This window comes from Pseudopipra pipra, chromosome Z (assembly GCF_036250125.1).
Source record: "Pseudopipra pipra isolate bDixPip1 chromosome Z, bDixPip1.hap1, whole genome shotgun sequence".
Taxonomy (NCBI): Eukaryota; Metazoa; Chordata; class Aves; order Passeriformes; family Pipridae; genus Pseudopipra; species Pseudopipra pipra.
Genome location: NC_087581.1, coordinates 10,538,210 through 10,554,205, shown reverse-complemented (window position 1 = coordinate 10,554,205; position 15,996 = coordinate 10,538,210). Strand labels below are relative to the sequence as shown.

General features: G+C 37.9%; 1 protein-coding gene across 3 annotated transcripts in view; it reads left to right on the top strand.

The window, feature by feature from the left end:
* ZFR (zinc finger RNA binding protein) overlaps window positions 1–15,996 on the top strand; it is a 44,045-nt gene that overhangs the window by 17,164 nt on the left and 10,885 nt on the right. For 2 of the 3 annotated variants that reach the window (XM_064642381.1, XM_064642383.1), the window contains exons 5-15: window positions 390–608; window positions 1,755–2,005; window positions 3,447–3,638; window positions 5,748–6,048; window positions 6,942–7,135; window positions 8,614–8,733; window positions 9,237–9,382; window positions 9,765–9,927; window positions 11,497–11,702; window positions 11,921–12,071; window positions 13,483–13,624. In XM_064642381.1, coding sequence (XP_064498451.1) covers window positions 390–608; window positions 1,755–2,005; window positions 3,447–3,638; window positions 5,748–6,048; window positions 6,942–7,135; window positions 8,614–8,733; window positions 9,237–9,382; window positions 9,765–9,927; window positions 11,497–11,702; window positions 11,921–12,071; window positions 13,483–13,624 — 2,085 coding nt within the window. The remainder of the gene's footprint in view (window positions 1–389; window positions 609–1,754; window positions 2,006–3,446; window positions 3,639–5,747; window positions 6,049–6,941; window positions 7,136–8,613; window positions 8,734–9,236; window positions 9,383–9,764; window positions 9,928–11,496; window positions 11,703–11,920; window positions 12,072–13,482; window positions 13,625–15,996) is intronic. The other variant, XM_064642382.1, reaches the window with a different exon arrangement.

The window sequence follows — 15,996 nt, the reverse complement described above, 5'->3', positions numbered from 1 at the left end:
CTACAAATCACCAATCCTATTTAATTTCTTCTACTTCACTTAGAAATAAGAGGAAAGTTTAGGTGTGTGCTTTGGTTTAGTAAAACCAATGGATGAGGAGGTTCTTTAAAAACATAGTAGCACAGTTAAAATTAAATAATAAAAGTGAGGCTTACTAGTGTGAGCTGAGACATGGTTAAATTGTTGTTTGATACATTGTATGCAATGCATAACCATGACAACCCAATGCACAACGCTAAAAAGCAAAACAAACAAAGAAACCAAAACAAAGGCCCACTTTTTACACATTTGTTCACCAGCAGGTTTTTAATTATCCCATAATAGGGTTTGCATTTCATTCAACTAAAACCCATCAATCTTTGTACACTTACATTTTCTATCCTAATTAGCTCCGAAAGCAGGATATAGCCAAGGGGCAACTCAGTACACCCAAGCCCAGCAAACTCGACAAGTGACAGCTATAAAACCTGCAACCCCAAGTCCAGCAACAACTACGTTTTCCATTTATCCGGTGTCCTCGACTGTGCAACCAGTGGCAGCTGCAGCCACTGTTGTTCCATCCTACACTCAAAGTGCGACATACAGTACAACGGCAGTGACTTACTCTGGTAAGGATTTTGCATGTTTTGTTACTGGGATCTTTGCAGTTGTTACAGGAGAGACTTTCAATACTCAGAATTTTAGCAGTTTCTGTTCAATTACATCGTAGTCTACTGAGAAATATCAACCAGTTAAATCATTGTAATTTTGTTATATCTTTAGAAGAGGTTTGGTGTCTTATGTGCCTCTTTGGTTATATGTGAGAGTATACAAGTGGCATTGCTATGTGAATGGTGACTTACTGTAAGAATTGAAAGGAAGAGATGAGGGATAGAAAAAATAAGGAAGTGCATCCACACAAATGTTACCCTTGGGAAATGGGAAGGGAGCATGCAGTTACAGAGACAGTTCAATATAAATCTTTTGAAATTGGGCTGTCTTGACCCAAAATGGGATGACAGTGCGTGCTGAAAAAAAGACTGTCATTCAACCGTTAAGAATCCAGAAAGTAGTTACTGAGGAAAATGTGTTAACTTTGTAGCCAGATGATAATCAGCTGGCATGTTACAGCTACCTTGAACTTTTTGTTTGCTGTTTAAAAAGGGATTTTAGTACTTCCTCGAGACAGAGCCCAGTTTTCTTCATTTATTCAACTGATACTAGAAATCAAGAACTGGCATAGCCAAGCTTTAGTGAGCAAGCATCTTCTCTGCACTACAAAGAACTTAAATCAGTGTAATAGGATGTAATAGTAGTAGACATTCTGTCTTTTATCTTCATTTTTTCCCTTTCTTCTGCATCATATCAGTACTCCTTGCTGTTTGGAAACTTGAACAGCAAATCTGCTTCTGGAAGATTGCTTTCTTCAGGTGGCCTTTGATAAACCTTTCACTGAAATTCTTGTTCCATCATACCCAATTTTACCAGATATGCCAGGAAATTTCAGATGTTCTTTAGGCATGCATTTATATATCTAACATAACTGTTTGTCTGCAAAGATATGTCTAAAATTGAATATGTTCCAGTACAATTGGTACCTCTCTATTTGTGTACTGTAAAACATGAAGCAAAATTCAGACTGCCTGACAAGATTTCAGTAAATTATTTATATCTTGCCCTGCCCCTCTGTTATGCAACATGATTTGAATTAGTGTATTATGTAGTTGATCCATGATACCCAGTGATGTAACATTTGCTTTATTTTGATTTGTGAGGTACCTCTTACTCTGGCTATGAAGCTGCAGTGTATTCGGCCGCATCGTCCTATTACCAACAGCAGCAGCAGCAGCAACAGAAACAGGCGGCAGCAGCAGCTGCTGCTGCTGCTGCAACAGCTGCTTGGACAGGGACCACCTTTACTAAAAAGGCACCATTCCAAAATAAGCAACTGAAACCAAAACAACCTCCCAAACCACCCCAGATCCACTACTGTGATGTTTGCAAGATCAGCTGTGCTGGACCACAGGTACCTGTATTACATCGTTTTCTACTATGCATGTTACTCATAATTTCTTCAGCTAAAAATCTGACCCTATTAAGAGTCATAGAATCGTTAAATGGCCTGAGTTGGAAGAGACCTTAAAGATCATCTCGTTCCAACACCCCTGCCATGGACAGGGACACCTTCCAACTGACCGAGTTGCTGAGAGCCCCATCCAGCCTGGCCTAGAACACTTCCAGGGATGGGGCATCTGCAGCTTCTCTGGGCAAAAACTTGTTCCAGTGCCTCTCCACCCTCACAGAAAAGAATTTTTTTCTAATATCTAAACTGCTCTTTTCAGTTTGAAGCCATCCCCCATTATCATGTCATTGTATGCTCCTGTAAAAAGTCTCTTTCCATCTTTCTTGTAGGCTCCCTTCAGGTACTGGAAGGCCTCAGTTAGTTCACCCCAAAGCATTTTTTTTTTCCAGGCTGAACAAACTGAATTCTCTCAGCCTTTCCTCGGAGGAGAGGTGCTCTATCCCTCTAATCAGGAATATGTTTAAATTTTTGAAGATTTGATTCTATACTTATACTAAAGGAATAATTAAATGAAAATGGGCACCACTATAGAAAGAGGTCCTATGAGAAGACAAAAGGATAGATCCTCGAGCTTGTACAGAGAAGCTTCACCTGTGTTTTGGACTTCAGAATTATTTGAAACTTTGAATTTGATTTACTTCTTTAGTATAGCAAACTTCTTAGAAAATACTTTTTGGAAAGCTATGGAATTACATAAATTATGTGAATGGTAAGCCTGAAAATTTACTCTTCACTGTATTCCAGCATCCCCCTTTAGTTTCACAGTGTGTACAAGTGCATGGAAAATAAGATACCAAGTCATGCAAAGTGTTGGCTAAAAAGTTCCTTTTTTTTTTACATAAACTTGTCGTTATTTCCCACCCTGTATGCTCTCTAGATTGCCAGTGTTAATGTAGGAACTCAGATCAACTTATGCATTAAATTTTCAATACAGCTTTATTTATGCACTGCCTTCTTTTAAATTGATTTTTCTGGTTATGTGGATACACTTGATCCCCATGGTCTTGTAAGTTAGAGGAAAAACCAAAATCAAGAATAATTGAATGCAGTGCAGGAAACTGTGGTTTTCTGATCATACCAAGTTTTCAGTGATAGTATCTGTTGACCACTACTTGACTGGGGAAGGGAGAATTTAGAGAAGAAAAGCCTATATTGTTTTACCTAACCGTGGAATCCTGGTGGTAGAGAAGAAAATTTACTGGTCTTAGAAGTGGCCTATTAATACCTGAAAACATGTCATACAGAGGAAATGTTCAGAGTAGGAAGTGTTTCCTAAGTAAAGTGTGTGTTTTTTATGCAGTGTTATATATTATACGTATTCTCATGAATGATGAATGAGCAGTACAAAGACAGCTGATTGTGTGTGTATTGTTTATTTAAACAGACTTATAAAGAGCACTTAGAAGGCCAGAAACACAAAAAGAAAGAAGCAGCATTGAAAGCTTCCCAGAACACCAATAACAACAGTACTTCTGCTCGTGGAACTCAGAATCAGTTGCGCTGTGAGCTTTGTGATGTGTCTTGTACAGGGGCAGATGCTTATGCTGCACATATCCGTGGAGCCAAGCATCAGAAAGTAAGAGTTTTCTCTTGTTCTTACTATGAAAGACACTGTCTATATTTCTTTCCATCATTTTTTCTCATCTTAAGAAAGGAGAAGATAGGCAGAAACAATGTAACTTGAATTATTTTTTTTAAAGATGTTTACTACTTCTTTTTGTTTTGACCTTGTCTTTAAGTTCACTATTGGAAAGGCCTTGCTGTAAGAAAGGGGGAGAAATATTGCCATGACATTAATAAGAAGAGGATGTCTTGGGAAAAGTATGTAAATTGTAGGAAGAGATATGGATTAAGATGAGGAAAAGAGTCATTGAGGACATGGGGTACCACGCTTGTACCCCGTAACTGTTCTCAAGACTTCTTGAGATTCATCCTACTTGTCTGGTGCTGTGAAGCTTTCAGTGCTCTTTGAAACACTGTAAGCTGAGACAGTGCCAAGAAACAGGAGTATTATGCATCACTCCTTGGTAATTCTTGCAAAGAAAATTGTCATATGGGAGCAAGGAACAATGTCCTGTAATAGACTTTACAATGCATATACTTGGAAGACTTCTGATATGCATGTTTTTCCTACTGCTTTGGGTGCTTTTAGGTGGGCATTCTGGAATAAAGTCTGTGGGCTGCAGTGTGAAACACTGTGACCTGTGTTTTAAATTTGGCCGTACAACAGTAAATGCAGTAGTAGGGTAGAATGTGTGTTTTATATTACAGATTCTCCTCATAGCTCTGGAAAGATTAGTGTCACTAACAAATACAGTATTAATACTCAGCTTTTGTAGCTCTTTACATCTCAGAAGACAAGCATCAGTAACATTGTTCCTATTGAAATAAATCTCATAGCAGATATAACATAAATTTCCCACAAGACAGACTTGTCTAGTGTTTTGTTCTTTAATAAATTGGACCATTACTTCTTTGGGTTCTACCCAATAACTCCATAGTTATATGGAGTATAGTATATGTTATCCTTATGTAATTGGATGTAGTTTTCTCTTTCTGATAGGTAGTCACTAACCACTGCTCTTTTAGGTTCTTACCAGTATAAAAATGAAGTCTGAAAGGACTCTGTTTCTGTGGTAACTGAAGAACTGTGTGCATTCTACTGGAAAAAAAAAAGTAATTTTAAAGAGTTGCTTGAACTTAAATTTATAGTATTGTGTGACATTAATATGTCTGTATTCTGATAGGGAACATAAAAACTAAGAACCTAAGAAATTAATTTATACAGTTGTGAGCATATCATGCTTGTGTACATGTGTTTGCATTTAAGGCATGTCTCAAAGATTTGTATGGTTTTTACTCTTATTTTCAAAACCCAGTCTTTAGTTTTGGTTTTGCATGTTTTCTGCTTATGGACTACATGGATTGCTTTTCCAGGTGGTGGTCAGCAGTCACCAAAAAGAAGTCTTATTCTGTCAGGCATGTTGTGGAAAGGCCTCTGCTTATTACTTCTAAGAATAAGCATGTACCTCTTTACTATGTAAGAGATATTAAAGAACTCTGAAATACCTCTTCCATCCTCTTTAACTATTTCTGTACATGTACCTTTTTCTCTTCTTAAAATAAAACAAAACAAAACACTTTTGCCCAAGGAACCTCTTCAGTTTTGCTAGATGAACTGGAAATTCTTTCAATATGAATACTCTTAAAATGTAGCAATTGAAAGAGACAGTGTTGTTCAATTTAATTAATTACTTAAATAGTTTAATTAGTTACAAATACTACTGTTTGGAACCAATATAGTTCAATGTGCTACACTATTGGAGGGAGAATAAAAAGCAACCAGACAACAAAACAGACACATTGAAACAATGGGAGCAAAATGTTTTCTTGAGTTGTGCTGACTTACAAGTTTATTGCATTTCTGTTCTCATCTACACAGCTGTGGGAGTAAATGCTTGAATTTCTCATGGAAGTAAGCTATGTGACATAAATATTTACTGTTTCCTTGTGATACAAATTCCAAGAGCTTTCAAATGTCCTTTTTTTTTCTTTTTTTTTTTTTTGCCAGGACTACTTTTTGTAAAAAAACAACAGCCAAGTTTTTTAGTTATATTGATCTTTGTGATGCATAATTGAGATCATATTATGAATTTGAATTATGAATTTCTCTTCATACTTACAGGTAGTAAAGTTGCACACAAAACTGGGCAAACCCATTCCTTCAACTGAACCGAATGTGGTTACCCAGGCGACTTCCTCAACATCCACATCTGCTTCCAAGCCAACTGCCTCTGCTTCAAATATAGCAACCAGCAGCAGTACTGTGAACTCTTCTGTGGCATCCTCTGCAGTGAAAATTCTTACTCCCACGGCGAACACGCCACTTAACACTGCGTCCAACAACAAAACATCTTCAACCGCTGCTAATATACCTGTAAAGAAAATATCTACACCGAAAATTAACTTTGTTGGCAAGTACAGAAGTCAGTCTTTATTTTGAAACCTAACCTATTCTATAATTTTTTATTATGTATGAGTGCACAGATACAAATGTATTTAGTTAACTTCAGGCACGAGGAACTCCGTTGCGTTTAAAGGAGTTACTGATAGGTGAGAATAGGGATGTATATTAAAGTTTTTTTCAAAATTTGTGGTATTTTCTGCGTGGTTATCTCCCACCTTCATGAGAAATCTCACGCTTATGGTTTCTTATGTAATAGCTGCTGGAGTATTGCAGTTTATAGTCCAGCTGGTCCTAATTTCACTTCACAGCCTGGACTGTTAAGGCACCTGCAGTAGGTTGGCAGTCAGTAACTGGGCAACTGAAACATCCTTGTAAGAGTAGAAATGTAACCATGGAAACTTTGAACTGAGCATGACAGACACTGAAAGATGGGAAGCAGCTGTTCCACAATAAGCTGTCCTGCTGTTCAAGGAAAGACATACACAGTTGCAACACTATATGGGTATACTGGCTTTACTACTACAAACACTATAACATTTTAAAGTGCTTTTTTTTGGATACATTTACACAATGTCAAAAAAAAATTAAAATATATTCAGCTGACTTGTTCCATTCTGTCCTGTCTCTTGGAAAAGCGGGGGAAAAAAAACCCCAAAACAGTAATTTTATAAAGCAAAAGTTTTTCTTGTTAAAACAAAAAACTTTAGTGTTTAAGTCACTTGAATGTTGCTAAACTCATTTTTAAACCCTTTATTTGTATTTAAAAATATGTTTAAGTTCTAACCGATTTTAAAAGACTGATAATGCTTTGGCCAGACCATTGATATTTGCAAATAAAGTCTTCAGTGTGCACATCATGTTTAATCACATTCTCATTTTATGAAAGTTAATTTAACATTTTTTGATTTCTAGGTGGCAACAAGCTTCAGACAACAGGAAGTAAAATGGAAGAAATGAAATCAGCTGAAAGTGTTAAAACAACTCCTGCTGCTACAGTACAAACACAGGAAGTAAAACCAGAGCCAGGAGCTGAACCAGTGACTCCCACAACTCTTGCAGCCTTGCAAAGTGATGTCCAACCAGTGGGCCATGACTATGTGGAGGAGGTATTAATGTGAAAATGTGTATTTTAATTGTTTTAGTGAAGCATAATTGCAGAGTGGTTGAGGTTGGCAGAGACATCTTGAAGTCATCTGGTTCAGCCCCCCTGCTCAAGCAGGGCCTCCTACAGCCAGTCACCCAGGATCATGTCCAGGTAGTTTTTGAGGATGTCCAAGGATGGAGACTCTGTAACTTTCTTGGGCAAACTGTGCCAGGGCTCACAATAACAAAATGTTTCCTAATGTTCAGTTGTGTTTTTGTGTCTGTTGCCTCTGGTCCTGGAACTGTGCACCACTTCACTGTATCCTTATCCAACCTGTGCATTAACAGATTATGTTTGAGGATATTGTGGTCAGACTGTGTCAAAGGCTTTACTGAAGTCCAGATAGACGGTATCAATTGCTGTGTCTTCATCTGCCAGGCTTCACTTTGGTGAAGCCATGCTGACTGCTCCTGATGGTTTTTTGCCCTCATTGTACCTGGAAATGGTTTCCAGGGTTAGCTACTTGCATCACCTTCCCAAGGATCAAGGTGAGGTTAACTGATCTGTAATTCCCTCAGTCTTCTGTGGACGGCGGGAGTACAGAGACAAAGCAGATGATCAATGTGATCAAAGTGATGTCCAATTTATTATTTAAATCAGTTAACTTTTATACAGTTTAGTTTGTTCTGGGTACCTGCTCACAACAAGGTGATTGGATAGCTCAGTCTGTGCACGTGTCTCATGCTTTCAGTTTATTGGACCTGGTACTCTGTCTATGCAGCCTGAAATCATAGTTGGTATGCAAAGCTCTTTCTATTGATCTGCCTTTAGGGTTTTTCTGAGATCTGCAGGTGTTTCATTATCTCCAGTTTCTCAAGGCTTTCTTACTTTAAACATACTATTTTCTCAAACTTTATAACTATAAACACATGGCTAACAAGTATAAACATTGCATATTTTCACACAGCTTATAAGTATAAACATTACACTGCTTGTCACTTCTAAAGTCATGGCAAGCAAGGCCTACAGAGTGCGGGAAAAATTGTTCAGAGAAATCTCTCTACTCTGGCCGCAGTCCTCCTTGAAGATAAGAGTGACAAGGCACTGAACCTGCAAAGGCTTGTGCATGTGTTTACACTTTTGTATTGTACATATTTCTTTTTTTGCTCAGTGGGGCATTCTTCAGGTGACTGGCATGAGAAAGGTGGACCAAGTCTAATGTAAATTTTATATTATATGCAGTGGTATATAGGTTTGTAATTTATTCAGCTCAGTACGTTCAGGTTTGAATTTAAAGCTATGGACAGTGGTTGTCTGTCAGCAATGAAAGTTCTCCTTTGCCTTCTTTCAGTCATTGAATGAACTTCTTAGCATGTTTTGAGACAGGTAGACATTATCCAGTGTCACTGGATAGTTAGACTAATGGATAATTAATTTTTACATCAGCTTTATAAAAAAAGAAAATAAAAGGCCAAAATGTGTTACAACTTTATTTTCCAGGTAAGGAATGATGAAGGAAAGGTGATCCGCTTTCACTGTAAACTCTGTGAATGCAGTTTTAATGATCCCAATGCCAAGGAGATGCACTTGAAAGGGAGACGGCACAGACTTCAGTATAAGGTTGGTACAAATGCTAATGCTTCTCTCTGAAAATCAACCAGATGTCACTGATCACGTGTTCTTACATTTAAAGACTAGAAGAAAGGAGGCATATGAAATAAAAGTTAGAGAAATACATTTCCTAGGGCATATACTCTTTAAAAAATAATGCACACTGTGAAACTATTTTGGTTTGGGTTTTTTAAGATGTTTTAACATTGCTTGTAGTATGCAAGCAACAATAGGTTCTTTATGTTGTTTACCATGAATTTCAAATAGTGTAAAATAGTATTGCTCAATGTTTTTGTGAGGATAAACCATGTACACTCTTTGTGGAATCCTTAAGAAACAAGTGTTTGCAGATTTTTTTAGTGATAAGTGCATTCATGCAGCTCTAAAACTGCATTTTACTCCCCTTCATTTTACTGTAGACGAGTAGGGCTTGTTAAATATGTCATGGCACCTCTGTAATCTTGTGATGAGAAGAGGAAATCAACATTTAATTAATTATATTTTTGAACTAGAAAAAAGTAAACCCAGACTTACAAGTAGAAGTAAAGCCCAGTATTCGAGCAAGAAAAATTCAAGAAGAGAAGATGAGGAAACAGATGCAGAAAGAAGAATACTGGAGAAGGCGAGAAGAGGAGGAACGCTGGAGGATGGAAATGAGGTAATGCATTGTTTTATGAATGAATGAATGAGACAAAGCTGCAGTCAGATTATCTGAAACTAAATTGAGTAGTTACTTATTTTGAATACTTCTTTGAGGAACTCTGTACTGTCTTGTTTTAAATTAGGTTGTCATTATCTCTCTGGGGTTTTTGTTTGTTATTGTTCACTCCCTCTGAGGAATGTAGAGTTGTTAGAATTACTTTGCTGTAAATTCAGACCTCCTTTAAAAATAATAATTCATTTTAGTTGCCCTCTGGAGTTCACTGGTATTTGTTTATGACCACTAAAAAGTGGTTGGTGAGGACATATGAGAATCTCTTTAGGATTGCTGCAGGTATTAACTGCTATATAAAGAGAACACTTTGATTGATGCACTTCAGGCGGTATGAAGAGGATATGTACTGGAGGAGAATGGAGGAAGAGCAGCACCACTGGGATGACCGACGCAGAATACCAGATGGAGGCTATCCTCATGGTCCTCCAGGACCTCTTGGCCTGCTGGGAGTTAGACCAGGAATGCCTCCTCAGCCTCAAGGACCAGCTGTGAGTTTCTTAAATTGAGAAAAAAAATTAAATCATACTTACCAGGAGACCCAGTTAAGAATTACAAATTATTCAGTGCTATTTCATTTGTCTCCAGTGTTTGTTAATAAAGGATTTGGAAAAGTGAAAAATTTTATGGCAATGAAATGGTGTAGGTGGACCTGTCTTCCAAAATAAGTCCACTGAAATGACAAGAGGATGCCTTAAATATTGTTTCTTCTGAAATACAAGTCACATTGCATTTCTATAGTTTTTATTTTATTTGACTGCATTACATAATTTGTGGACAAATACTTGGATAAAAAGTGGCTGGATCATCAGTCTCAAATGATAGTGCTTAGTGGTGGATCATACTCTACCTGTGTGGAGTGCAGTACCACATAGTTTTATCCTGAGGTTAGTCTGAAAAGGACCTTATGGATGATCTGAAAGGTGATGGGGTGAGTGCACACTCCTGTGGTTTGCAACTGGCATGAAACTGAACCAGTCTGGGATGGGGAGGATGGCTGATACGTTTGAGGGCAAGGCTGCCATCCTGAGGGACTTAGGCAGGCTGGAGCAATGGAACTTTATGGAATTGTGCAAGGACAAATATCTGATACTGCACTCAGAGAGGAATAACCCCATGCCTTGATACAGGCTGGGTAGCAGCTCTGCTGAAAGGGATCTGGAGGTCTTGGCAAACAGCAAGCTGACTATAAGTCAGCAGTGTGCCCTGGCAGCAGGCCAGCAGCACCCTGGGCTTTGGTAACAGGAGCATAATCAAGAGGTGAAAGGAAGTGATCACTTTCATGAGAAACAAACTGATATAGTACATTTAGTTTGGGGCTTGCCAGTAGAAGAAAGATACAATAAACTGTAGCAGGTTCAGTGTGGGGCTACCAGGATGGTGAGGGGTCTGGAATGCATGCCCTGAGAGACAGGGATCTGGGCTTATTCAGTCTGGAGAAGCAAGAGCTTCAGTGGGACATAATAGCCTTCTGTTACCTGTGTATTATAAAGACAATGGAACCAGGCTTTTACAGCCATGAGAGGGTGAGGCACATGCAGCTTGAGCCAAGTCAAAAGAGGTTCAGATTGAAAACAGGAAATCATGTTTTTTCATGCAAATGGCGTATGGCGTACAGCCTCCATCTTTGATGGTTTTCAAAAACCAACAGGCTAAAGCCCTGAGCAACATGATGTGGTCTAACAGCTGACCATGTTTTGCACAGGACGTTGGACTGTACAACTTCCTGAGATCCCATATTATATGAATGTAATCATGGATACTTTATTTTGCATCAGTATGCAAGTATTTCCCAGTTGACAGAAAGACAAGAGGTATTTTTTTGGCAGAGGTCCCTCTGATCCTGGGATTTGTTATTTGTTTAATTTTGACACATTTCATGTCTTTTCAGACACTATTGATTGTGACCAGTGTAGATTGTTAAGGACACTTCAATTCATGTTTTGTTACATTTCAGTGATGTCAGGGTTGAATATTCTGTTGTTTAGCCACATGTTTGGGCTTTGATCACAACTTGGAAGTGCACTCAAGTTTCAGAAATACACTTTTTGTCTGTGTAGCCTTTGCGCCGCCCTGACTCGTCTGACGACCGCTACGTGATGACCAAGCATGCTGCTATATATCCAACGGAGGAGGAGCTTCAGGCAGTCCAGAAAATTGTTTCTATTACTGAGCGTGCTTTGAAACTTGTTTCTGACAGCATGACTGATCTGGAAAAAAGCAAGAACAAAGAGGGAGATGACAAAAAAGATGGCAGTAAAGACAGGTATTTTTTTAAATTAGTTTTTATGAGTGTCATTCTTTTTCCTTACCCAGTTATCAGTGCTTGAGGGATTCTCTTCTCTTTGGGTTTTTATACAGTATATGCCACTGTGGTCCCAGAAGTATGTGGAATACTATTTTGTTTCACTTTTCTATGTTCAGGATTATTTTCAAGGTTTTTACATTGTTGTTTTAAATACGACTTTTAACTGTAATTTACAGAGCTTTGAAGGGAGTTTTACGGGTAGGCGTTTTGGCTAAAGGATTGCTGCTCCGTGGAGACCGAAACGTCAATCTTGTTTTGTTATGTGCTGAGAAGCCTTCTAAGTCATTGCTCAGTCGTATTGCTGAAAGTCTTCCTAAGCAACTTGCAGTAAGTAGAATTTTGGGGTTTAGATTGGAATTTTTGTAGAAGTGCTGTAAAAGTCAAGTCACATATCAGCAGGGCTCACTGTGCTACATTTCATAGCTCTGGTTCAGTTTCTTTCCATTTTCTGAGTGTTTTCATCTGAATTCAGAGACTGCTGCAAATTCTGCTTTCTCTATATTGTGTCCATACAAGGGTGCACTCTAGCGGTGTAGTACCAGTCATCATTTTATAGATTTTATTTAAAAGGGAAATAGAAATGAGCACAAGAAAGACTGTTATTCAGTTATCAGCAGCAGTAGGGGTAATTTGTGCGGTGTTACAGAAAGCTTGCTGCCTGAAGGTCGGGTTCTCCATCAATGCCAGTCTTTTTTAGTTATATCTTGTTTCCCATTTGTGTCAGTGCTTTGTAGGTCCACAGTTAGCTTAGTCTTGTCGGGTGTTTTGTGTGATTTGGATCTTGAAAAAAACAAACATGCAGTCTTAGACCATTCAGTGAAATTAATATAAACCATTTGTGGTATTTCCACAAGGAAGGAAAGTTAAAAATAAAGTCTCTCCCTTCTCTCTGTTGAATGAAACCTGTCCAGTGTCACCCTAGAGTCCCTGTCACAGCATTAGTATTTCACTGCAGTCTAGTATAAACTGCTTGACAGAATATCACTGACATGGTAGAAGCTTTAGCAGGATCAGATTAATTAGAAAATAGTCTCAGGTTTTGCTCTTGTTTGAAGTAACAGAACAGAAGTCAATTTAAAAAATGCACATCTTGGGCTGTCTTTGTGGAGATGTCACTTGTCTATGTAGTTTGTGGAAGAATGTCACAGAGGTGCTGACAGCTTCCTTTTGGGGCTGTATAGAATTATTAAATAAAGTTCGCAAGAAGCAATTTTTAAAAACAGTCTTATTCAGTTACTCTTACATTTTTTTCCCCTGGTGTTTATCTTGCCCTTAATTCTTAGCATGTTGTGACAGCCAAGCTTAGGATGTACCTAGCAGTACCCATCCTGAAACTGTGAGCTTGAAAAACAACCACTACATCTTTGCTTTTTAAAGGCTTCTGTGTTCCAATGAGAAACACCCTGCTGACATTCTAAGTGGCTTTTCTTTATCTCAAACACTGTCAAGATTCTCGTTGTGTAATTGTATCTGAATTTCCTTTCTGGGTAGTTTTCTTTCTTTTGCGTGCTTGATTACTTTTGTGTATTTTCATTAACTATTTGGAAACAGTGTGCAAGTCCAGATATCTGTCTTTATAGTGTGTACTTTGGTTTCTTTGACTACACAGGTATCTGCTTCATAAAATTATGTTGCGTTTCTGTCTTTCTGTTAAAAAAACACTATGTTGGAGTCCATTTTCTTCCCCACACTTTTATTGACCACATGCTAACAGAAATTTCTGTTTCTCAATATTTAGGTAATAAGTCCTGAGAAATACGATATCAAGTGTGCAGTCCCAGAAGCAGCAATAATTTTAAATTCATGTGTGGAACCCAAAATGCAAGTTACAATCACACTGACATCTCCAGTCATTCGGGAAGAGAACATGAGGGATGGAGGTTGGGAAGTTGTTAAAGATGTTACTTTTTTCTCACCCGTTTTTTTAATGTTTATCTATTCTGCTTAAGATGGCATTAAGGTCCTGGAAGGCAACATGCTGGCACATATATTTGGTCGAAACCTTGTTTTTCAACAACCAGTCTTGGTAGAGAACAGTTGGTTAAAATAAATGCGTATATGATGCTTTTATTTAATTTTTAAAATTTTTAACTTTATGTCCAACCTCAGCTTTCTGGAAAAGGTACAAACTTGACTTTTTTCCCCTCTTTTAAAATTATGTGGAAAACTAAGTATTTTATACTAAGTGGCTATCAACTGGCTTCCTAGATCAGTCTTGCCTTAAGAGAAAGATTTTATGGTTTTAGAAAATCAAATGACAGGGTTTTGGGTTTAAACTGGATCAGTATTACCATCACTTAGTCATTCCAAATAGCAGCACATTTAAAATGCACTTTCAATAATACTTTCGATGGTAACATTGCTTCTAACTTTAAAAGACAATGCGATTTTTTCCAGCTCTCTGAGGTTGTTTTTTGGTCTGAAGTGCTTTTTGAGTATATTTAGGCTCCTGGTATTACTATCAGTCTTCTATCCAACTGGCAAACCCAGACTAGTACAATAAGAAATGGCTTTGTCGTTGAGCTGAAGCAGAAGGTGGAGCTTGTAAATCAATTTGCATTTCTGAAGTCCACAGTTTCTCTGGTGCCAGCAGTGTTGCTTTAGGGTCTGTTCTGTAACACTTTCAGAGCTCCAAAAGCTTTTAAGCCAACAAGCATGATTAATGTCTGCAGTACATTGGTTCTTTTTATTTACGGGTCAGATAAAATTAACTTTTGTTTCCTTTTAATCCTGTATTTTCATAGTTGAAAGTGATCATAGCAAACAGGGTTCTGGTGTTTGACAGTGAACCTACAAATAGGAAATCTGAGGCGGTCTTAACACATCTCATATGCAGGTTGAAAGAAACTGTATGTGTGTATGTATACATGTGCTTGTGTATATACGTATTTATATAAGCCACAGAGGTTTTTTTATTTCATCTCATCATTACATGTCCTCTAAAATACTTGAGGTTTTTATATTGCATTAGTAAATGTCCTGTAGCTGTGCCTAGTGCATTATAAGCAAGCTGTGTTAACACAGTCATCCTGCATACTCAGAAAGAAAAATTTCAAGATGCATTCTGTGGTTTGGATGACTTCCAAAGAGTCTTAGAGTGCTTTGTACATAATTTTTAAGCTGTGCATATTATTCCTAGCTATAAAGGCTTTGTAACATGTACTGTCACACCCAACCAATTTTACTTGTTTTTTAACAATCTAAGGGGAACGTGATTGGCCTGAATCTGACTTCCCATATTATTTAAGTTTATAAAGAATATGTTCACTTAAAAGATTTTATTATTAAATTAGACTAACTATTAAGTGAAATTATCCTTAAACACCATGCTTATTTCTCAATGTGCTGTGCAAAAGTGCAATATTGATTCCTGCTACAGCACTTAATTTCAAATAAGTGATTTCTGGCCTAAAATTCCATGATGTGGACTAAAAATAAAAGAATTTTCAAATTACTGTCATCAGTCCCTTAATTTATGCCACCAAAAGGAAACAAATCTGTATTTTTGTCTGACCCACACTTGAGTTAAATTATCTTTGTGAGTTTATTCACTGCTGAATGCAGTACTGCCTCTAGGCAAACAAAGTCAAGTTAAATTTCTCTTCAAGACACTGAGCAGTATAAAATGGATGTGCAGAAAAGTTCACTTTTGAAACTGGAGCAAATAGAAGACTGAATTGCCAATTATTGCAGCAAAGGAGTTCCTTGTTGCGAAGACTGCTGCTTATTTGCTGCAGAGTAACAGTATGTGTTTGTGTTTTTCTTACTGCAGCTTCTCATGCTCTGTGTCTTACATTGGTTTGAAGTTCTCATTTTTTTTAGCCCGCTTGGGGAGCTAGTTCAGGTGTTAAGGAAGGCTTTACCGGAAGAACCAGTTCGAGTAAAGATGAGACTGTCTTGCACGTGGAGTAGAATCATGTTTGATGTGTAATTACATGATGAAAGGCTAAAAAAAACCCCACCAAAACAGTGAAATAAAATTGTTAACCGCATAGCTACTGTTTCTCACAGTATTGTGCGTTTGACAGTTTCCCGAATCTGATATTCCAAGAGCTCTAACTCCTGCTGTGGAGTCTTCCTTCAGCAAACAAAGTGTACATACTTACAAAGACATCTGTGTGTGCGCGTGTGTCTTTTTTATCCTTAGCTAACAGCCCCGGTCCAAAGCCTTCTAGGAGAGGGACTTGATTCCTGTCAGGGGTGGCTGCCAAGACATCGGAAGGATTTTTGACCAAGGTTTTCTAAAGCTCAG